The sequence below is a fragment of the Diadema antillarum genome, unplaced genomic scaffold (genome assembly GCF_040938485.1).
Source record: "Diadema antillarum isolate AM-2024a unplaced genomic scaffold, OU_Dant_1.0 seq00001279_RagTag, whole genome shotgun sequence".
NCBI classification, from domain to species: domain Eukaryota; kingdom Metazoa; phylum Echinodermata; class Echinoidea; order Diadematoida; family Diadematidae; genus Diadema; species Diadema antillarum.
The window spans coordinates 117574-142500 of record NW_027272059.1 but is presented as its reverse complement, the minus strand read 5'-3'; the positions used below and the strand labels follow the sequence as shown (position 1 = coordinate 142500).

At 36.1% G+C, this 24927-nt stretch overlaps 1 protein-coding gene across 3 annotated transcripts in view; it reads right to left on the bottom strand.

Annotated features, from left to right (window-relative positions):
- Nucleotides 1-5276: 5276 nt before the first annotated feature.
- The window catches only part of LOC139745610 (kinesin light chain-like), an 83138-nt gene continuing 63487 nt past the window's right edge, over nt 5277-24927 (bottom strand). For 2 of the 3 annotated variants that reach the window (XM_071656008.1, XM_071656009.1), the window contains 2 exons: nt 12705-12756; nt 5277-10808 (listed from right to left, as the gene is read on the bottom strand). In XM_071656008.1, coding sequence (XP_071512109.1) covers nt 12742-12756 — 15 coding nt within the window. In that variant the 3' untranslated portion in view covers nt 5277-10808; nt 12705-12741. Of the gene's footprint in view, nt 10809-12704; nt 12757-14817; nt 15343-24927 lie in introns of those variants that run through there. The other variant, XM_071656010.1, reaches the window with a different exon arrangement.

Below are 24927 nucleotides of genomic sequence, written 5' to 3'. Positions count from 1 at the left end.
CATTAGGCCTTCGTCAGGACCTACCAACAGAATGATTATTAAATGAATAACCTGATGTGTCATATAATATATGATACAATTTCATATATTACCAATCTTCTAAATCATTTCCTTTATATATACAAATCATTCATTCAATTCAATACAAATATCCAATCTAACCTCAAATCATCATCAGAATAACATATGTCCAAAAAAATATATAAATAGATTCTTATATCATAATGCTGCCATATTAATCATATCAGGGAGACTAAGATCGAGAGCAACGTCCCGCCTCAGTCCAATTTCTTTCAATATATTGTATACATATATATGTATATATATATATACATGTACATGAAGAGTTTGTTCACAAAAACCTATAAGTCCATATTTGCCAAATGGAGATATATGTATTTGCGATTAAAGGTCAAGAAAAATAAAGAGAATGATAAGAAAATGTTTGCTTCTTTTGACCATAACTTCAAAAATGTACCTTTATATGTAATGACCAATATATCATTTAAAAGGTATAACATTTTGTACTTTATGGCAGAGACCGTAGTTCAAAATCTTCAAAAAATGGACTTCTCGGTTTTTGTGAACGAACTCTTCATATATACATATATAAATCTTTGCTCAAAGTTTTCACTACATATATATATATATATAGTCCAAACCTATGGTCACATTCTCATGACCAGTTAGGCAACTATTCAAAATGAAAATGAAAAAAAAAATGATGGTACTATATTTCACATCCTGTTTTAGATGCAGACTTTAGACCATCAGGTGAATGTGTGAATGCATGGTTCTTAGTGGCATTAAAGGGATGGTATAGTAATGGTCAGGTATGGTATTGGTGGAGGTGAGGATGGGCTTTTAACTTTTTGTAAGTATCCCAAAAACCACTTATGAAATGGTACCGAGCATACCATTCTAAGAGGAATTCAAAGTTTATTCAATAAAAATCTGGTTTGGAATGGCTGAGACATCCAAAAACAAAGTAAAATAAAGCTATCGTAATAAAAGGTGGGTCCACCTAAGTTTTAATAGGAATTTCTCTTTTGGATATCTCAGCCATTTCAAAACCAATTTTCATTAATTAAACATTGAATTCCTCTTGGAATTAAATGCTCTTTCACATTTTAAAAGAGTTTCTCATTATTTCACCAAAAAATGTTAGAAACCCGGAGTTAGGTCTCAACCAAAACTATTTCGATTGTGTGTATATGTATGTATGTTTCTGCACTTATGTCATGCAGTGATATACAGTGGATAATACCAGGATGGAGGTGAGATGCATTTCGTCTCACCTCCCTGATAATAACTATGCCTCATACACAATTTGAAGGGTGTTTTTTCCATTTTAGTATTGGTAGTTTCACAAAGTTTATGACAAAGTTAAAGTGTTCTTGCTTCATTTCTAGGATAATACTTCTCAGAAGAGATTCTTGAGTTCCCAAGCTAGAATAAAACAAAAACAAAACAAAGCTGAAACCTAAAAGTGAAGGGTTTTATCGCAAAACGAGCTAACTCCATTCTTGTTAAGTTGAGATATCTGTGATTAAAGCTGCTAAAAAACAAAGAAAATGATAAAAGATATCCCATATTTTTTATCATAACTTCTAGAATATACCTTGTTATATTACAGGTGAGGTATCACCGGAAAGGTTTTATTTTGCTCTCTCTGATGATGGGCATACTTTAAAATGTTTTAATTATTTATTTATTCACAACATCTTTTAACAGGGACATTCCGTTCAGTTCTGCTGACAGCCAGCAGACCTGCTTTTCAAGGAAGCCCTGAATACAATGCATACATAAACTTTCACATTAAAACAAACAATAGGTGACCTACACACAAAAAAATATATATATATGTATAACAGTATTTACTAATCATTCTTTACAAGTACATTCACAAAGGGTACTAGATGGGTACCAGTGTATTACAATAGCATGTGGTACATAAACAACTCAATATATAGTCAAATAAACAAAAAACAAACAAACATTATTTTCTATCATGCTTGACAACCTAAGATCATAAAGTATGTAGCAATGGTCGACAGTGTTTCTTGAGAAGAGGCAAAGAACTCAACGTCTGGACGGGAAGGGGTAACTTATTAGAGAGCATTGGACCATAATAAGAAAAGCTACATTTTTTGTACTCAGAGTTAACCTGAGGGGGAAAAAATGGCACTTAACTCATTGTGCAATGAAACTATTTAAGTTGTAATTCTAGGTCTGCTAAAGGAGAGTATTATTTTCCACATACTGAGAAAAACACAATAAGAGTTGAAAACTGAAAGTTAATGAATGGGTACTGCTAAAAGTCGTTTTAGCAGATTATGCTGCTCAGTCATTTTCATTTCACATCCTTTGGGAGGTGCATTGAGCAATCCTCATGGTCATAAGTATGATTGTGATTTTGCTAACATAAGACTTCTTACATGATTAATATGACAATAATAATACTCATTTATACATTTTCAAGAAATATTTTCCAAAAAGCATGTTTTTTCCTCACATAGCCAATTATACTCTCTGAAAACTGAATGTGTTTTTTTTTTTCAAGCCACATACTATATTTGTGAAGTTACAATTCTCCTGAATTTCAGGATCTTTATTCATCATACATTATTATATATTGCTGATTAATTCAATTATCACAAACATACTCCACAGGAGATGGGACCCGAGTCAAATCACTGTGAAATTCTATTTCACATTAAAGTTGACATTAAATCGCAATGAAACAGAAAATACACATGTGGATTGAGTGAATGCAGTAGTGTTAGTAGAATGCAATAGTGAAATGCAAGGACAACTGGACAATCCATTAAAAGGTGTATCAATTTTTAATGAGATGACTACTTTGCAGTTCATGACATCATATGGAAAATGAAAGAAAGTATAAAGCAAATTCCCCAAATTCATTTCTTAAATGAAAAGAACACCTTCCCTTGACTTGTAACAAACATGTTCAGGGCAATATTTTTCCCCTGCTTTCTGAAAGAGGTCAGACAAGTGCTAGCTCTTTCATTATGCTATGTTAAAAATGTGAAAACATGCTGAATTCTCTTCATACTTTCTTTATTTTCTTGTCCATGCATGACATCACAAAGATTTGTAGTCCTCTCATCCAGCAATGGCTTGCAGTGAAACTTTAAAAATCCATAACATTTTACAGGATTGTCTGACTTTCCCCAAACTTTGCTATAATGTTGCATAATATGGGGTATTGTTCCATTCCCTCAATTCACATATTATATATTTGGGGGGTTTCATTCTCCTGCAAGCAATGGTGTATAGGCAGGAGGGTACATGTAACAATTTTCATCAAATCATATATGAAATAGGAAAGTTGGTAACTTTTTTATTTTCATGCTTTTTCATGAATCATGACATTGGTTAAAGTCGCATATTCAAGTGTCATGTTGCCTTACTTGTGGATTTGTTTCATTTCGTGTTTTGAAGTGAAACCTGAAGGAAGAAATCATATCCTTTATATCATGTTTTACACTTGATATGTGACAATTTAGCAATGAGAGGGTGGTAGTTATGAATCATTGACCTGAATTCCATAACCATCTTTCATATATATGCAAACAAATGGACAAAAAATTGAGGCAGTGACATTATTGCTACTGAGTTTCTCAATTGTTTAATGCAGTTCCAACCCTCTATTACTCTAGTGCGAAAACATGTCAAAGTGTCATGAGGAACTGTAAAATTCCAGAACATTTAAAAAAAAAAAATTTAGGCCCAATATTAAGGCAATCTGTCACTCTTCTATTCTATTTCACTCCACTAATCATTAAAATAAATTTGACTAAGGAATAACATGTCTGTAGAATACCAGACCAAGTCTGGTGAATGTATAGAGCTATGAGCCATGGAGTAATTACACTGCAGACACTCTGAATTACATACATCTAGACCAGTTTGTGTCATTGGCTATGGCAGGGGATTTGGGTAGGAAGGGATCTCGGTCTACACACAACACACAACTTACATCCAAAGTGGTCCTTTGAATCACATCACACTACCCTTCACTTATAATGCGCATATGTCATTGAAGAAGCCACAGTCTGAATGTTTGGGTGTGTATCGTGCTCATTAGCCAAATACAGGTCTGAAAACACAGGAATGTAGTGTCCTTTCTGGCTCTTCATTAGGTCTCCATTGTCTGTGAGAATGGCAAGAAATAAAACCTCTCTCTCTCTCTCTCTCTCTCTCTCTCTCTCTCTCTCTCTCTCTCCAACATGCATCACACCAAAACTTGTGAAATTATAGTGTTTGTTGATGGTCATAAACATATCATTGACATGGAGAAAACATGTTATGATATTCTTGCCTGCTGTAATGTCCATGTTGATGTCACTCTGTGTTGACAAGTAATGCATCAAATGCTCATAAAAAAAAATAATAATTGGTATGTTGTTGTTTTTCCCTGCATCCTTGCCCCAGTACTTGTTCCCTTCTCTTTATGTCACCAGCTGGCTGGGAGCACTAGGTTTTCATTTCCAGCATACACTACATGAGTTTGATCTCAAAAACAGGTTAAGCAACATGCATTGACTAAAGTAAGGCCATAATCAAATAGAGCATAATAAAACCTTTCCAATGTTACCTCAATAGTCATTTGTTGAATAACAAGGAATGCATGTATTCTTGAAGTCATAAGTAAAGGTATCCTGTATTTTCTTATCTTTTTTCTCATATTTTAGCAGGTTTAATTGCAAAATATCTCAAATGGACAAAGATTGGAGTTCACCCATTTTGCAATGGAACTTTTCACTTGCTCACAGATATACTACATAATGTGTTTACAAAGTACATTTCTGATGTGTGACACTCAGATTAGAAGATAATGAACGCAGAATAAAAAAGTTGCTGAAAACTGTTCATCCAATGATAGCAAGCCAGTGGAGTAAAATTGAGTGAAAAGGGGCCTGAGCTTTTGATCCTAGCAGAATTTTTGTCCAAGGATACTGAAGCAAATGTTGAATCAGTGGACTCGTGAGTGCACAGTCACTTTGGAAGGTGCATAATCTCACTGTATATATCAGGCTTTCCTTTTTGGTTTTTATTTGTTATGTTTTTCCACGGACTGATACTTGTGAGTGAAAAGTTGTTTTTACAGGATTTTTGTATCAGGAAGAAAAAGAATATTGCTTCACACACATCAAATACAAGACACCACAACAAAACATTTCAAATTTTAAGTACCAGGAAATTAAAACACCTCTTCAGCAGGGAAAATGAACAAATAAAACACAGGCAAGTAGCACTTACATTTATATCTTTATTTGCACATGGACCTTATTTTTTCATACATATGTGTCATCATGTTCTTTTGCAAGCATCACACATTAATACACACAACAATGACTACACTGATTTTTTTTCCTGTTGTTTAAACTTTTATACAAGTACTTGTGGAACTCTTGAAAGAAAATGTTCATTCTGTGCTCAAGATACATCTGCTGTACATATTACATAATATATCATTAGGTATATTTCAACTTTACTGCAAAGTATGAGTCTAAATTGAGAAGGAATGCAGTTTGGGGTATGGATGCCTGTTTAGAAAAAGACTCCACTCAAAGGCTAGAAGATATACTGTAATGAAAAGCAGCTACAGCAAAGCTGAGGGCTAACACAGAATCTACACTCATCCCAAACAGTTTTGCTATTGACAAGCTTAACCAAGTAACTTCAGATTATCTAATACAGTAAGTAAGCATCTTGGAGCACATGTCAAGATACAAAATGTGGACAACTTTTTTTTTTTTCTTTTTATATCTCCTCTTGTCCTCTCTTTGAGCTACACCTAACCAGATTATGGTAAGTCACACTTGCGAATGGCATCATTATTGCTGCCTCACCACATTTTCCTGCAAATTCTGTCATCAGATTCAACTATATTAGTTACAAAACACTTTATGTACAGTCAAATTATCAGAGAAGTGTGAATAAATAACTAGCATCCGTCTGATAGATTTGAGCGTAATAAATGCAGATTTGATGACAAAGCTCTTATTAAATTTTACTCTCCCTTTTACTGCTTCCTACATCAAACAGAAGCTTGATTGAATAATCAAGTACATAATAAATATGTTGACTGCTGCCATCTTGTGGTGAGCATACACAGTTACCAGGAACTTAGAACATACTTTTATCATCTTATATCTATTTTTTGCTTTACAACCAAACCATGTACATTTATCATCATTAAAAAAAGTCCTGAAACAGAAGACTATAGTTGTGGGGGAACTTTTTGCAAGAGTAATATTCCACCTGAAATGTATAATATCGGATGAAAATGCAGTCTCCTTACACATCTACATCTACTGGACAACCTAGGCCCTGTCATTATGTGTTGATTTATTTCTCTAGTGGAATACATCATCATGAAGAGACGCCATAGCCATGGAATAATGCCAAACCTTATGAAGCCTTGAAACACGTCAACAGAGTGAGTAATCTTGACAAAGTCTTAACTGATGGAAAAGGATTCTAGCTGTTACAAAGCGAATGATAGTAGGCAGCAAAGATGTTATCCACGGATGTTCAAGCTGCACTTTACAAGCCTACCTAGACTAGAGTTTGAATTTCTACATATCAATTGACCTGCACATTATAATCATGGCAACACTGACTTCACAAAAGTCATAGCACAAGGTTTTGATGTGACACAGTCTGCACTGATTCTGAAGGCAAAGTGTTCCTTTTTTTTCAATGTGGCAGCATTATTTTGCGATAAAATATACATTTTCCTCCTGACTGAGCATTCGTTCCTGATTTGCACTAATTATCGGGATACACATCTAATAATGGTACACACTGCATTGCATCTCTATTAATGACCTAGAATAAATGCCTCTCACATCTACTCAAAACATGACATATAATGAGATGATTTCATTCTCAATTTGATGCAAATGAATTTGAATTAATTTCTTGCAAATTGTGCAATAGCATGGACTTCACCACTACACTGACATGGTTCACAGCCTTATGTGTTTAAAACACAGCGAAGTTTGTTGTCCTGAATGTTGATCTGCCGTTTCACCAAAAAAAAAAGAAAAAAAGAATGATATAAGAGTCTACTTCTATGACTGACACAGTTACACCACTATCAGTATATACATGTACAGACAGTCAGTAATCTAATTTGATGAAATATGTTGGCTCTGTGAACTAGGCAAGTTAATGTTTCTTACGCTATAATTATAGACAGCAAAATCTATATGCACAATATTTATGAGAAAAATTACTCTTTCATATCTATATTTCTTTTTTTCATTTACATATCACAACATAAATAAGATCTCTACACACAGACCATCTTCAAGGCACAAAATAAGAGCAAAATGCATCTAGCAAAAGAATCATTTTGAAGCATAACTATAAACCTCATCAAAAAATGTTGTCCAAAATGTATCAATCCTTCTCCTTGACTCTCCCACCATGTTAAGATCCTGCCACGTTAGTCAGGCATATCATCATGGTTAACATAGGAAAACAACAACAACACCTAGCTTCATCTTCTATTTCATAAGAAAAAAAAAAGGTTGATCACATCCTGAGATTTTTCTTCTGTTAATTCCTTCAGTCACCTTCAGAGCAGGCCCAATAAATTGTTTATGCTGATGCATCACATACATTGAGCTGACACAAAATATTTGATAGAAACATACACTCTTTTTTTTCAACTGCCTAGAGTATTCTATACATGATTAAAAATGAGTTTCCACTGCATCAAATCAAATCAAAAATGGCAAAGCTGATTTGAACCCTACTAGTTTTCCTGTACTCCTATCACCACTGTTGTCTTATGGCTGCTTAGCAGTGTACCACATGTGTGTGTGCGTGTGGAGGTTTACGATAAAGAGGTTTGCGTTTTTAGGCCGCTAAGAGAAGCTGTAATTCAACACCATGATCAAAGACACAAAAATACACTGCTACCTTGAGCACAGACATCCTGGTCAAAATATCCCAGTAACATGCAACTATCTTTATTATTATTACTTCTTTTTTTTTACATAGAGTCTCTGGAGACTCAGGGCTCCTTTAAAAGATTGTTTGACTGCAACATGATGATACATCCAAGTTTCACTTGTGCGTGGGAGGATCTAGCATTTAAAGTTATTTGATACACACTGAGGTCTTTTAATTTTGTACGACCTGTGACTACCCAAGGCAACTCTATACATTTCTATAAAAAAAAAAAGAATTAAAAGGTTGACGTGTGAATGGAAATCAACCTGACATACCGGTGTACAAAAGCATACAACCAATGATTCCTTTTTCTGCACAAATGCAAGTATTATGCGGATTATATACAGTAATCTGTCATTATAGAGAATCAACTTTCAGTGCATGCATTTGTTTCATTCCTGGCACTATGTATACTGCTAACTGCACAAATTCATATGTAACAGGAACAATGACTACCTAGTGGTACTTTGTATTTAATGCACACACATAACTAGCTTTGTTGTTTTGGCTGGAACTGCACACTCCTGCAAACAAGAGAACTCTCAGTAGCCTATATTCAGCACAATCTTTTCTTCAATTCATAATGCCCATGATATCATACTAGCCAACTTGGGTGTCATTATTTGCTCTGTAAACAATATGGGCTTGTGTCTTCATTACCTGCACAAGAGGAAATGCTAAATGTGACAAATGATGTGAAACAATTACCATGAAATACTGTGTCTTATCACAACATGACAAAGTCTCTACTTGGCAGTCACTCTTTTCAACCAGTAAAACATCACTCTGCTTTAATCTTACAGCCTTTGAGAATTGAATGTGTCTGTATCTTTCTACATGCAGCAAAACCTTAGGCAAACATTATTGCAATGCACTCAGTTTTCCCCAAAAAACATTACTCTGCAATTGACAGGTTTTATAGAATGTGTGTGCACTGACCTCATTCAAAGATGTAACCGTAACTTCACAGATTTAGTGATTTTGCATCCATAGAAATTGTACAAGCAAAAGTGATGACATCTTCTGTTGTAGGAAAGTAGTTTGTGCAAGAAAGGTTCAGGGTTTTACAGCAAATTGGAGCAAACAACAATTCACAGGTTTTTTTATGTACATGATGCTGATTTCACTTTGGTTTGCAGAGACTAATATGGACAAATAGTCCCAAGCTGCTGAGGGACTCTACTCTTCAAACATACAAATATCACAACTCAGACTGCACGGCTGGCCTCACAACTGGAAACAGAAAGCCACTGAAATACTCCACAATACAATCAATTCTCAACATATGAATTCTTACCTCATGCACACACACAAAATAATCAATCCAGAATTGACTGATTCAGTTTAAGTGTCCAAAAATGTCACATATTATACCAACATAGTATGACTCAACTGTGACTCTCATTAGAAAGGAAATGAAATGAGGAATTTTAGAGATCACTGTAGTAACACTCTTATCTGATTTTACCACATAATTCATTTCTAATATAACACAAATCTAAACAGCAAACCCTTAGGATATCTTTAAACAGAATAGCAACTCTTTTCCAAGGATGCAAAACCAGTGAGTTGAGGATAAGTTGAATGGAAATAGCTGATCTTTGTACAAAATCTACACTCCTTGAGAGCAAAGAAGAGATGGGTGAAATGCAAATAGACAACTGTCATTGGCAAACAGAGAGTACAGTGTATATCACTGAAGAGAATGCATTCATCCAAACCTCACTTCATCTGGATTCTTCAGCGTTCAAATTACTGAGTTTCTTTTTACAATTCTTGATTTGTTTTTACAATCAAACTCTATACTGCAAAAGTTTAGATAAGATTCTCCTCCTGGCTAAATCTCGCACTTTATCTCTGAGACTAAATCGATCACGCACACTCTTTCACATCTACAAGTCGATCACATTTGAGCCTCATCATCCGCTTGATTTCATCATCGATCTGTCAATTATGAAGTAAATGTACATGAAATCAAATCAGTAGGTGAATTTGAGCTATACAGTCTATCTAAGTTCATTTAAATACCAATTATGCTACGTACACGCCACTTTGGTATGGAATCTCCAAGGAAAATGACAACATCAGTCAGTCAGTATATGCATGATCTCATATGCTCAGTCAGTAAGGTCCAAAAAAATCAAACACCGCACTGTCAGTATCAATTTGTAAACATCAACGGATGTATGCTCAACATTGAAGTTTAATTGAACAAAAACTTGTGCCTCATCTATCTCTCAACTCTGTAGACCAAAGAAAACTGTCAACAATGAAACACTTGGAATTCAGTGGAGAAGAAAATTTTGCACAACCAGATGGAACGCATAAGAAACTTTGAGCACAATCTAAAATATTTGAATGTTCAGTCTTTGCTTTACTGAAATCTAGCACGATACTTGGTGAAATGATGCACATATATTATCAGTCTATATTCTGGTTTCAAACTTCAGTGATGAGCACATGTTGAAAAAAAAAAAAAAGAGGCTGAAATCTTCAAACATATACTGGCAGTAACATGTTATCAAACTGGAACATAGACTGCTGAACAAACTAATACTAAGTCTCTAACCATTCGTCAGTACAGCCCTAAAGAATGAGGGGGAGGGTGTGGGAATGGGAGAAAGAAATTATTTCAACTGCCAGGAAGGACTAGTTCTCTGCTTCAGGGATGATCTCAACTCTAACATTGTGCAATGGATGGAGGTTCTGATGAAGGGGTCATCTCAGAAGTTTCCAGACTGTCGACGATGTGATAAATTGTCATGGCTTCCAATGCGACCACGCTGACTGAGTTGAATAGGTGCTGGTGTTGACTGGAGAGGAAACCAATAGGCATGTTGATTTATGACATACAGCACTTCATACATTTCATCAATCTATCTTAATGCCAAATCTTAAGACTGACTTAAATGTCTGAACATCTTATGTATATCCAGGACTAATCAAAACCAAACAGGACTTTAAAATGCAAAACTCCTTTAAATATCAATGAAAATAAAATGAAAACTAGAAATGTCGCTATGGCGACTGGTCCGCCATAATGCATGATTCTCCCAATAGGTGTATAGTACAATGTCTTCACAATGTGTGATGACAGTTTCACATAACTGGCAAAATACTGAAATGACAGGTTTGTCAGATATGTCTTGAATGTTCACTTTCCTTGAACTAGGTTTGCTATAGTTGTCTAAGAGTGCAGGTACATGTATTTGGGGAATTGAGGATTTTTACTTGACTTTTGACCGACCCTTTTATAAGTTTATGCATTGAGTAATTTTCAAGGTATGAAGAAAAAGTGTAATTACAGTATAAAATTATTATAGTTATTTTTTTTTTTTTTTGCATTTTAGCCTGGCCTTTGACCCTTAACCTTTGATCTTCTGGCAGAAAATTTCCCAGAGAATCTCCATTAGGTAATACATGTATATATTACGTTTTTAAAACAATCCTGCAAGCATTGCAAGTAGTATATGAGGGAAATAGTGAAATTTTGAGGAGTTGACCTTGACCTTTGACCCCTGACTATTGACCCATGACCCCTAAATTCCCTAGATAATCCCTGCCAGTCAGTACATGCGTATGTACCAAGTTCCATGAAGATACATTGAACCATTTACGAGAAAATTGAAATTGTAACATTTTCACCTGACCTTTGACCTTGTGACATGAAACTCTCTCTGGAGAATCTTTACGCAGTAGTACATGTCTACACTAAGTTTCAAGAAAATACCTTTGGGCATTGCATAGATATGGGGAAATAGCAACATTTTTAGCATTTGACCTTGACCTTTTGACCTTTGACCTCTTGCCAATTTCACTTAAAACTACTCAACTAATTGCCCCATCATACGTCATCCTTGGACCAAGTTTGGTGAAAGTCGCTTCATCCAGTTTTGAGTTATCACATAAACAGATAAATTTCAGGATTTGACATTGATTTTTGACCTTTGACCTCTGTCCGATTTCACTCAAAAACTAATCAAGTAATTGTCCCATCATACGTCATTCTCGGACAAAGTTTGGTGAAATTTGCTAGATCCAGTCTTGATTTATTGCGTAAACGGATACAATTTCATGATTTGACCTGGACCTTTGACCTTTAGCCTTTAGCCGATTTCACCCAAAATCTAATCAAGTAATTGCCCCATCATACTTTATACTTGGACCAAGTTTGGTAAAATTCCAGTCAATATAACTCAAGTTATAGCGTAAACGAAAGCGGACGGACATACGGACAGACGGACAACCCGAAAACATAATGGCTCCGGCACCACTTCGTGGCGGAGGCATAAAAAAAAGAAACTAGGGAATTGTGTATGACTTTTGACGAAGGCATGATGCAAAGTAAATTTCAATTCATGACTGGAACTGTATTTTTGAGCATGCTCCCCTACTTCGCAATGAATTTGGAAAATTCTTTGCTGCCTGGCAGTTACTGTTGAAAGAAAATGCACATCACAAATGAGACTAGAATCACTTTGCACTCAACACAAGAGGCCAGTCACAAAAGGTTAACTAACTTCCAGAGATAAATGTTCTAATCTTGGAGGGGAATCCTCGGACTGGGTGTGTAATAGAGAGCTGCTACTCTGGATATACCCCTGACAGAATGAACAGACAGACAGACAGACAGACAGACAGACAGACAGACAGACAGACAAGACAAACTATCAAACAGAAGAAAGATCAATCCCACTTAGGTATCTCACCTCCTCATTTCCTCTGCTTGGTAGCACTGACATGGAACTAGCTCTTTTCATGCTGAATGGTAGATTGACAGGAGCAAAAAGAAAAATAATGAGACAAAATAATGAATATTCCCTTTTAATAGATAATATACTGGATTCTAAATGGTTACATGCCTTAAGTCTTTCAGAATAGTGTCTATTCATCTTATCAACAAAATGGACGATGCACAGAAGGACAATGTTCATTCCAGTCACTCTCAAGATTAAAATAAACATCTGCATGTTAGTCATAAACTTCTAATTCTATGAAATAAAAATGTAAGCAGGGTTTATTCACATGGCCCTTCTCTAGAACAGAATTATCATCACATTACTGTTCAAAAAGTAAATCAAAATCTTGACTGTAGTAGCATGCATTACAAATTAAATCAAAAGGTCAAGTTATAGGCAAGGTCACAGAAATTAAATAAACCTGTATCCATTTGCACAGAATTTAGAAGTAATAAAAATCATAAATGAGAAAAATATAAACATAGTAAAGCAATTAAACACAACAAAAGAGAGGAAAAAAAACATATGGTATGAAAGAATATACAGGAACTCTTGTTCTGGGGAATGATTTGGGGGTTGCTATGATATCACAAGAATTGGAGTACAGAGTAACAGTTGGGATTTCATTTTTTCCTATGAATGTGAAATATATCCTTTTTGTGTTTGCATGTGGAATGGTGCTTTGTAGTTGTATACATCTGTACTAATATTGTGAAACTCAAAACAGTCAGTGTATGAGTTCACATGAAAGTTTGCTATGACAGAGGAAGTACCGGTAACTATTATTAATATAAATTATATACTTTTTGAAAGAGTGTGGGTTGGCATATGCTCACTTGAGGTTGACTGTACAATACGAAACACAGAGGGCAACATCAATAACACACCCAACCCCACTGCATCATATACAAACATGTTCATATTCCCCTTTCTTGTGCTTTGTTCGATACAGACGTTAGATATATATTAGTAATGAGTTGTATGTATCCTTCTGTAGAAAAAAAAAATCCATGTCATTGATAATTTGATGGAATGGAAAGGCCATATTGCAATGTTACGATGTTAAAGTGGTGCAGATGTGTTTAACCTCGAAAAGTTTGATGTGATGATATTATGATAGATAGGGTAAAAAAATAAAAATGACTTTAAAATAGAATGGCAATACATCCATATATATTGCATGTGTGGATGCTGTTCCTGTGTCGTCTAATTACCACATACCTGTGAGTTTACAATATCAAACATGAGCAACCTTAAACATTACTTCCCATTCTCTCATCAAGTGATGGCCTTAGTTTAAGTTTGGTTTGGGTCTTAACATCAATATCCTAGGTCACAGAATTTCATTCCATGTACTTTCCTCTCTTGGCTTTGGTGTGAACAGCTTTTCTGACTATATTCCCCTATGATAACTTTCTTGTGTCATGACAGGCACAACACACGAGCTACTATTGCCTTATAGCCGCAGACACGCACTAGTCACATTGGAAATATCAGTTATAACTTGAATGTTACAAATGAAAAAATATAAGGGGACACGAATGTAAATAAATTAGGAGAGTATAAGACATCAACAAACAGCAATGAGATCTATGCAGATTCACAATGTAAATATAGTGGAAGGTGCAACATCATTACATTTATGGACAGATGGGAGAATGATTTTAATAACTGCAAATGATAAATATAATCAGACTGATTAAATAAAGAGCTTAAATTATAACAATGCATGCAGCCTGTGTATCAAGTAGCCATTCCAGGAACCAACATTATATGAATTAGATTTAGTCCAACATGATGGAAGCACGCCAGACTGGTGTTCAAGAAACCATCTGACACATATTGTTTTCCCAGTCTAAAGACGCATAAATTTGATACACACCATGTAATATTTGGTCTTGCATTTCCTTTCCTCTCTAAGAAACTTGGAATGTAAAATTCACTCTTAAAAACACCAGGCTGACATGTAAAGAAGGATATAAGCTCAAAACTGTTTCTATTGCTCAGTATTTTGCTCTGGGGAATCATATGATACAACATGCAGGCCCAGGCACTTATACATGATAATCTAAAATGCCACAGCTTTATCAAGCATAAATCAACCTGGATCCAAACAAGCCCAATTTACAGGGCTACAATATCTTTGAGAGAATGTTTGCGTGATGAACATTGGACGTGCATGTTGTATCACGATACACTCGCAGTCTGCTGATACACACATTTCAAAACAAAAACACTTTATTTGTCAAAAAAGCTGCTTCCATGGTAACCACAGTGCCTTAAAACTGATGCTGGGCAGATGAGAACACAAAGATTTGAGTTAGGTGTGAGACAAGGCAATACACTAGGGGATATTTCAAGTTACAATATCTCTTGGCACAAGGATGCAGAGAAGCAAGTCTGACACAGAGTTTACCACTAAATTAAACAATAGTCAAATAAATAAGATTCCAGGGGAATACGGCATGCAGGCTGGTCACATGACTTGGCCGGACATGCATCCGCCGTGACTACGAAACGAGCGAGGCCAGTGAGTGGCTTACGTACATATACCTCTACAGGGACGGAGTGACTTCTACACACCTCTATTCCATTACTTCTACGGAAACTGGCCAACCAACGTGAGGAACAAAGATAAAGGACAAAGATAAGACAAAGATATCAAGAAGATCAGGGCTGAGACTGTGAGGATCAATGGCAAACAAATGTTTCAAAATGTTTTTTTAACTGGAGATTCTCTTGAATCCTTTGACTGACAGTCTGGTGCTGCCGAAGGCCTGCACCTTTTGTCTCACAAGAAAAAAAAAAATCATGTACAAACCAAACAAGGTTATCAACTTGCAAACTAATGCACACTCAATGCCATGGTGAATTTCATGTTGCTTGGTAATGTGTTAATTGCATCGCAAGATGCTTCAGAAGTTGTGTATGGTTAAATTGCCACAATGCAAACAGAACAGTAGAGGGCAGCCTTCATCATTTCCAGCAAACCACTAGTTGCTTACAAGTTTACCAAATGAACTGTTGAAATAGCATATACAATCGGTTTTTCTTTTGTTTTGTTTTCTAATCACATATTTTGCAGGAGACTTCACGAAAGTTACTATAAAATGATAAAGATGAGTTTTGTCTTGTGTCAGCACAGAAAAACTGCAAACACCCATGTTGCCCATCACGTTTTTGGTGACTGACATCAAGATTACACTGTACTTCCAGCCACTAGATACTGAATTGTACTTACATCTCCATGGCATGAAATAATCTGCAAAGACACTAATTTCATCCTCTACCACTTAGCTCTCTCGTTCAATTCCACCTTGGCTATCTAAATGACCTACCTGTCACAAATCATAAAGTTGTTCAGAGAGTAATTTTGATTAGTCAGCTCCTGCAAACCTTTGAATAAGAATGTCACAATTCTTGATGGTCTGGACAATCACAAAATCGGAAATGAAAAAAAAAAGGAAGTCTGAAAAAAAAAGAAGTTAAAATCAAGACAGCTCATCCCTATCTAATAGCTGCTATATGTAGTATCTTTTTAAAAAGAAATACCAAGACAAAACATCACAGAAAAGCAACCAATCCCTATATTTTCCAGTAGAGCCCTCTCAATTTGTTTGTTATCACTGTTAGTTTCTTTCCTAATGTGTTTTTGTTTTCTTTTTCATGCAGAGTTTTTGAATTCAGCAACAAAGAATTTTTGAAAGTATCACATGCACATATCAGCAACGAGAAGGAAATTGGTGATTGTCAGGAAATGGAAGTAGCACAGGAATAAACTGAGGACAAAGAACCAGAGACATTACAAGAAACAACATTCACCACGGCAACGATTCCGAATCACAACGGGAAACAGTAACAAGACAAAGCTATCCCATAATGCAACTTTCCCTGCTATGGACAGGCAGACAACAGCTTGGTTGGTCTCTAGAAAATTATTAGTAGCCTCTGATGGGGGTTTGGGCTGGGAGTTGGGGTGTAGGAGCTGGGGTGTAGGAGCTGGGGTGTAGGAGCTGGGTGTAGGAGCTGGGGTGTAGGAGCTGGGGTATAGGAGCTGGGGTATAGGAGCTGGGGCAAGGGAGCCGGGGCAAGGGAGCCAGGGTGGGGGCGCTTTACCTTACGCTGCTTCTGAAGCGCGACTTTCACACAGGATTATTGTGGACAGAAGGTTGTGTCTGGGTAATTCACAAGTACAACTGCTGTAAACACGCACACAAAACACAAGCAGGTATTTGGGAGAAGGGGGTGTAAAATTAGTTTAAAACTATACTTCTGAAGCGAAGGGTTTGCAAAGCACTGAACAGCTGTTACACAGGGATATGACATATCACACAAATTGAAAGTGTGAGCCAAGTGTGTGCTAGTGTAAAAGTGTTACACTGATCTGTGTATAGAAAAGGAAAAGATTACAAATATAAGCACTGTGGTACCATGAAAGCTCAGCTCTCAGTTAACTTAAAGAGCACACCTTTCAGACAAAAGATAAGTAAAAAACAACAACAAACAAACAAAACAAAACAAAAAAGGAAATACACATTGCTATAGATGTACAGCACTGCACATCACTTTGAGTTGGAAGGGGTGACTACATTTGGAAATCACAGAATTATAATTGCGCTACAACTTACCAAAATCTTCATTTTTTTCCCTCATAACTCTAGAAATATGTGAATAATATTGAATAGTTGCCTTCTCTTTCAGTATGCATTAATGCCATACCCTAGTCTGGGTCTTGTCTCCTTTGCTCAGAGAAATCCAACATTTATTTCCACTGCTTTGCTGTGTGAGATCACTTAGAAACTGTTGTGATATTCACTAGAAAATATGATGTCATCACTTTCAAAGAAATTCCTTTTTGGATCATCAGTAAAATCAAGACCATATTATGATCTACCTGGTGTGGTGTTGTGTTGTGTATGTGTGTGTGTGTGTGTGTGTGTGTGTGTGTGTGTATTACAGTCAAACCTGTCTACAGCGGTCACCCAAGGGAGACGAAAAAAGTGGCCGTTGTAGACAGGTGGCGGCTATTACAGGGTCATCAATATGCCTTTTCGGGGGGGGGGGGGGGGGTGTGCTTAGAGGTCGCATACAGCAGGTGGTTGCTATAGATGGTTGTCGCCATAGACAGGTTTGACTGTAGCATATGAATGTCTCAACATGTGGATAAAACTGCCCCTTGGTTAACTGTGGGCACACATACACACTGCTTTTTGAATGTCCTCTGTTGCTACATAGATCTTCTAGACTGCAAATTGGGTAAAAATGCAGCTGATATGAGGGAAATGGGGAATTCATGGCCTGAGGCACTGGTGCTGATGTAAGAAAATCAAACCTGTGTCCTGTCTACTATCTTGCTCTGGTATGAGTAAACTATGCACAATAGACTGCTGTTCAGTAAATCTTAAGGCAAGTATCTGAATGTGTGTGTGTGTATGTGTGTGTGTGTGTGTGTGTTGTGTGTGTTTGTATATGTGTGAAAGTGCACCGATGTACAGCAAAATTGAGTGAATATTTACAGCAATTCATACACAATTTGTCTGCAAATATTAAGAAAAGGCACAAGATATTGATACACTCTAAAAAATGCCATTCACATTAAAAGCCACTGACATAATACCAATAGGAACAAAGACAGTAAATAAATGGTTATTTGACATCAACAGTTTGCAGGTGGGGGAGAGCTCACAAGCAGGAATTAAAAAAAAAAAAAATAAGCGAGTTCAGGCAACTTTTATGAAAATATTGAAGTACTATGCACACATTTTTCTTTCTTTTTTTTTTCTGATCTGAGTCTTGACAAGAAGATAGCGTTGAGAGAGCCACCGGGACCTGAACACCAGACAGAGTGTTTGGGTGAAAGATGCAGCACATGGACCTAACATCATCCCAACACTAACAGCAAATATACACCAATCAACTATAAGCACTAAATATATACAAAGATGTCATCAACTCCCACCAATAATGTGTCCTACATAACTTTCTCAGCTATGTTAGGTGATTTTGTTGCGGGGCAATCAATTATCTCCTTCTACTATTCTTCACTTGTCTTCTAGCACTCAGTGCCATGAAAGCATACTTTGTATGACACAGAACAAACACAAAAACTTGCTGGAAAAACAAGCGTCACCCTATAATTAAACCAAACCTTGTAAACACCTCTTTGATAATTGTTTCTTTTCTGAGCCAACGTCCATTCAAACTGCAATAAACCATTGAGGCAACTGAGCTAGAAAGCCAAAGGGCCATTTTTTAGACTCAATGGAAAATATAAGTGGGAAAAGTCACATGTGACACACCCAAGGCAGCATCATTATTCCAATCAAGATGTGTTTTTATAAGTCCAGTGCTTTTCCTCCCACCCTTACACTCCATCCATCAAAACATTGTCAATGAACCTATGCTTTTAGAAGGGCTGGGTACAGTTGATAAGACGCGACACCGATTCTAGCTCCCCCATAGGCACACAAGGCACTCTACACGAAAAAAAAAAAGTATATATACACCAGCTTAACAGGCTGGACTCACCCAGTTTTCACCATATCCATTAAACCATCAAAAATGTCAGACCTTTTGGAATTTTTTTCAAATGTTTGCAGGGAGTGAAAGGAAATAAAAATGTGGAAAAAATTATTAAAATACATATTCTCTGAGATCCTAGAAACAGTTACTGGAAGACGCAGAAGACAACCAAAATGGCAGCTTACAACCCTGACACTCCATTCCTCGACATTGACATGACTTACCAAAAAAGAAAGAAAAAGAGACAAATAAAAAATTCTACACAAGTTCTGAATCTATAAAAAAGCACAATAATTGCAAGAGCTACACTTGGTTGTCTGGTAAGAGCCTTATCTTTTCAAAGGATTGTCACTGCTTTGATTGGTTAAAGGGACTATATAGTACTGGATGAGGTGGGGATTCAGGTTTATAACATTAAGTAACAACTAAGTGAGATAATGAGAAACCTCTTATGAAATATGACAGAGCATGTAATTTTAAGAAGGATTCAACGTTTATTTGATGAAAATTGGCTTTGAAATGGCTGAGATGTCCCAAAAAGTGATAAGAATAAAAGGCGACAGGCCACGCCTTTTATTAGGATCTCTTTGTTTCATCTTGTTTTTGATACCCTTTAGAATTGCATGCTCTTTGACATCTCATTGAGTGGTTTCTGAATATCTCACAAAATGTTACAAGCTAAATCCTTACCTCAACCAAAACTGTACACAATCTTTCATACTAACCATAGTTACTGAACTAGTGACTTTTATCTACAGGTAGAAGCTTCATATCTAATGTATTTGAAACCACACTTTGGAGAGTTAGACCAAAAGATGACCCCCCCCCCCCCCCCCCCCTGGTGTTACCTGCATAACTTTTAACTACAATGGTTGATTTTATCACTTTGGATGTATGCTCATATATTTTGCCCAAAACACAATATCTGGGCAGATTTTACAGATCTGGAAAGATTTTTCATTCTTTTCTGATCACATGAAACATCAGTCCTCACAACCTTATCCTACATCATTCTCCACAACCTTTTTAATTTTCATTTTGCATTAATTCAAAGAACTTTTGAAATTTCTACATAATCATAGACATTGTGCTTGAAATATGTTTTATCTAGATAGAAGCTTAATAGCAACAAGCAGTGTCTGTCAAATGGTATTATCGAAAAATGATAGTTGAATTCTAGAAGCCCAAGTGTACAGTGCGTTCAAAAAAAAATACAATCAGATTTCCGCATTGATAACTTTTAATATGATTAAAGTGTCTGAATGCTATTTAAGAGTCTGAAAATATAACATCTTACCTATATTTTGCAGATAACCCTATTCAATTTGGTTTAGAGGTCACAGAGAAATGTGGATCGTTGTAACGCATATCATGGGTCTGTTTCTTTCAAGTTTAGCACTAGGATGTTCTTACAACTGCATATTAACGTGTGAACACAATTCACAAAACTTGGAGGGAAGGGATTCCTGACATGCTCTACAAAGATCCTCATTTCTCTTTGACCACTGAAGCAAATCGGATGGGGGTTTCTGTAAGATGTTGGTAATAAGTTACAGTCTCATACCCTGAAATTGTATGTGGAGTGATTCACTATTTCTATAGTTATCGTTGCAGAGGGTCCCATTGTATTCTTCTTCTTCTTTTTTTTGGACATATGGTGTATATACGGACAGGACCTTCAGTGTGTAGTCACCATACAGGTTGATTTGAAGGAGGTAGAAATTAATTTTCATTAAAAAAATTGTCAGTAGCATAGATTTACAGTATGGTGGTCCTTTGTAAAGACACTATCCCTGTAATAGATATGGTAATGTGTACTTTCATGCTAGCTGAATGATACATATTTGTAGGTGGTAGAAATAAAATCAAGTATACAAAGATAATCCCATACAGACATAGGTAAGAGTATTAGAAGTGATTTTTAACATGCCATTCGTTATGTTAGTGATGTGGAAAATACAAAATTCTAGTTTTTCACAAGGTAATGTGGCACAGCAAAATATAACACATCCTACTGTTATGTCATCATTTGCACACTATCTTACAATGACCTTCATTTTTGCTTACAGGTGTAATTAAAAACAAGTCTAACAATTAAATGTGCCTGATGACGACAGCATCACTAGGTTAGAAATCTGTATCTCTGTTCTTTGTCATATTGTGATTTACAGCAATGCTGTGATGGTAATCAAGAGTAGTGATTTTACACCTATAGGTATTGGGAGGAAAGACTTAGGTTTGAATCGAGCGTAGCTGTGATACACACCTCCATCATCGTCCGACTCACGGCCCTTGAGTTTGTTGAGGAGCTTAGAGCTGGACGCCGTACCGAGGCCCTGAGCTTTGACAGTGAACCGCTTCTCCTTAACTTTCCATCCCCATTCTGACATGATAAGAGAGACAATATACAGGGTTGGGTGTGACATGCAAGCATGCTGGGAGCTTTTTAATTTTCCTCCTTCTCTCTCACTCTCTCTCTAACACCATGTTTATTTCAGTATACTCCACCATTGATGGTGTACATCAACAGCGGAGCACACTGAGTCCAACAAAACGGATTTTAGTCCGTCACATCACTCGTACCACAGCACGAGGAAGGAGAGAAAAATGATGCCTGGAATCTATCTGTTTGCAATAAAATGGAAGGGGTTACAAGAGAAATGATATCAACATGTATTAAAAAGTGACAAATGAAATCATAACCGACAAGGACTTTGGAGAAACGTCATTCAAGGCAGCATGAAATTAAAAAAAATGAAATGAAATTGAATGGAGCAATAACCACAATAAAACAACAACTACTGACACAGCAGAGGAATGACTGTGAGCCCTTGTATCATACCAGAAAATAAAATACTGACATTAAAACCTCATTGTGACCACATTATTTGATTTCACAGAATGCAAGGCAAAATGTTTCAACTGAATTTGTATTAGTGTTTCACAAACTTATGAAAGATACATTGAGGGGAAATATAAAGCCATTTTGATTTAGTAGGGGCACTTCACATTAGGAAATAACTTCTTGATACTAACAGCTATCCAAATAGCTGGAGTTGAACCAATCAGACACAATGGCAAGTGTTACTACAAGAACTTAGAATGAAATATATACCAGTATGTAAGTTAATAGTGTCCGATTAATGTGTCTTGGAGAGCAGTGGCAGACTTTCTGCAAGGTTTTATTTTTTCTTTTCTGCTTGATTGCTGCAACAAACTTAACATTGCATTCACTCTGTCTTTACTAATCTTAGTATATTCCAGGTACTTGACCTCTTTCATAATGTTGCTTTTAAATGTGACTTAATTTTTTCATGAACATGAAGGGATGCAGTTTTCTATTGCACTCACACAAATCTAATCAAGTCAAATTCAGAAGCACGAGAAAAGGTAACAATGATGCATATCATCATGATATATCCACCATTCATTACACAGGAAATGGACATTATTCTCATTTTAGATTTTTGGAACAGAATGTAGAATCTTTCTGCACAGCCAAAAATCAATCTTCTTTGTTCACAAAACAGCTGTACCAAAGGGTGAGTTGAGGGGTCTTCCCCTTCACTAAATCACTATAGAATTTTCCAAAAATGGGACAACAAATCATGTCACATCCAAAAGGAATTAAAGCTGAATGATGAATTGTGTTGAAAAATATACCATTTTGTCTTTACTCAACAATCAAGCACTTTGAAGAATGCACAAACCATTGAACAGCAATAAATCCTTTCTTTGATTGTAGCCCACAAATTTTCTCCGTTTACATGTCATTACATTTTCCCCACAATAATGATAATGGTTTGTGTCATTTGATTACTCTGTGTAATAACAAATGAAAACTGCATTTCATTTTGGAACTCAGAAGCATGGCAGTGTTGCGCAAGTGCATAATGCAGTGGTGAAACTTGATTTGCGACATCAGTTTTGGTCATGTGAGCATGCTCACCAAAATTGCACATCAATAGAGTGACACACACACAAACAAACACATATACACATTTGGGGAACACTAACACATAGAGGTGCTATAATGGGGCATAAGCATGGTATTCTCTTCAAATGACTTCTAATCTATCATGTACAACCACATTTGGGGAGTGCATTCCACGTTGGTTGCCTACTGAGGTATTAAGACTAAGGGTAAAGGAAAGCTGTGTGGTTCACAGTCAGAAATGGTGATAGGAAAGAAAAGATCCTATGTGCTCTTTTTTAAATACAATCCTGACTTGACCAAGATCACAATTCAAATAAACTCTACTATGGTGGAAAACATAATCTTTCACAAAGTGTTTAACTAGCCCCTATATACAGGGTGTGTAAATAACTAATAAAACTGCAAGTCATATGAGCAGTCATTCGAATGACCTTGATAAGTTGGTCATGACTTCAATCCACACTATTTAACAATGTCATGAACTAAAGTACAAGAAAAAAAAAGGGGGTTGTGAACACCAGTTCACTAAAGTTCAATCTTGTCCCAACGGATTTTTATCACACACAAAATTCTCTTTTTCCTTTTCTTTTTTGACCATTCATAGCAAACATCAATATGTACCTTCTATGTAATATAGTCATATGTAATATCATCATAAATAAGGCAAATTATGTAACAAGTAAACTATAAATTAAAGCCTGGTAATTTAGCAAGTCAAAAAGGAACCTTCAAATATTTGACAGAAAGAAAAAGACCTCATGGAAATTGCACCCAGATAAAATTCTTGAGATGAACTGAACTGTCCATACACACAGTCGCACACTATGCCTTCATCATAAAACTTCCACAATGAACACAGGCATCAGTAGTCTAATCATATCAGCATGACAATGGTACAATGGTAGACTAATCACTCATTAACATCAGATGTTCACAAAACCTTAACAAGTGCAAAGGTATTTAACACAAATGACATGAAAACCAATGACAAATGGTTCTTCTTCGAACCTCTGTAACCAGATCTTAGTCATTGTCCCAATGTCCTCAATGTTATCATATTACAGTTATTGCAAATGTGTGCATTTTACTCATTTCATTTCATAGACGAAAGCATGGTAAAGATTATAGCTGTTTACAAAGTGAATAACACAACAAACGAGAACGACACATAACACAGACACAGAACATAAGAGTTACGAGCCAGTTATTGGATCCCTCAGTTGTTGGTGTTTTTTTTTTTTTTCTTTTCCTGTTAGTTTTCATCTGGTCCTACGTGTATGCATTCCTTGCCAGGGAGCTTTGATCCTACTCCTCAAACTGGGTAAGATCCTTTTCCCTTGGTTTGATACCATTTAATGCTGCATAAACAAGATATTTTCTTTGGCATGATAACTCGGGAGATGTTTTCCTACATGAATTGGCTTTCAAGGCAATTAAAAAATATATCTATGAAAATTTGATGGCAATTACAATTATGATCATCTCATTGTATTATTTTCTAAGTGTGCAATCCTTCATACTTTGATGTTACCAAAAACAATGACGGGTCAGCATGATTAATTGAAGACACATGGCAGAATTCTCCAGCAGGCAGCTTCGTTTGCAGGATGACAGAAACATGGATTTGATAGAATGAGAAATATTTTTTTCTTTACACAGAGCTCAAGACAAGACGAGGGCATGATTGACAGGCATGCAGGTGCATAATTGGTTTGATCTCTTTAAAACATGGAA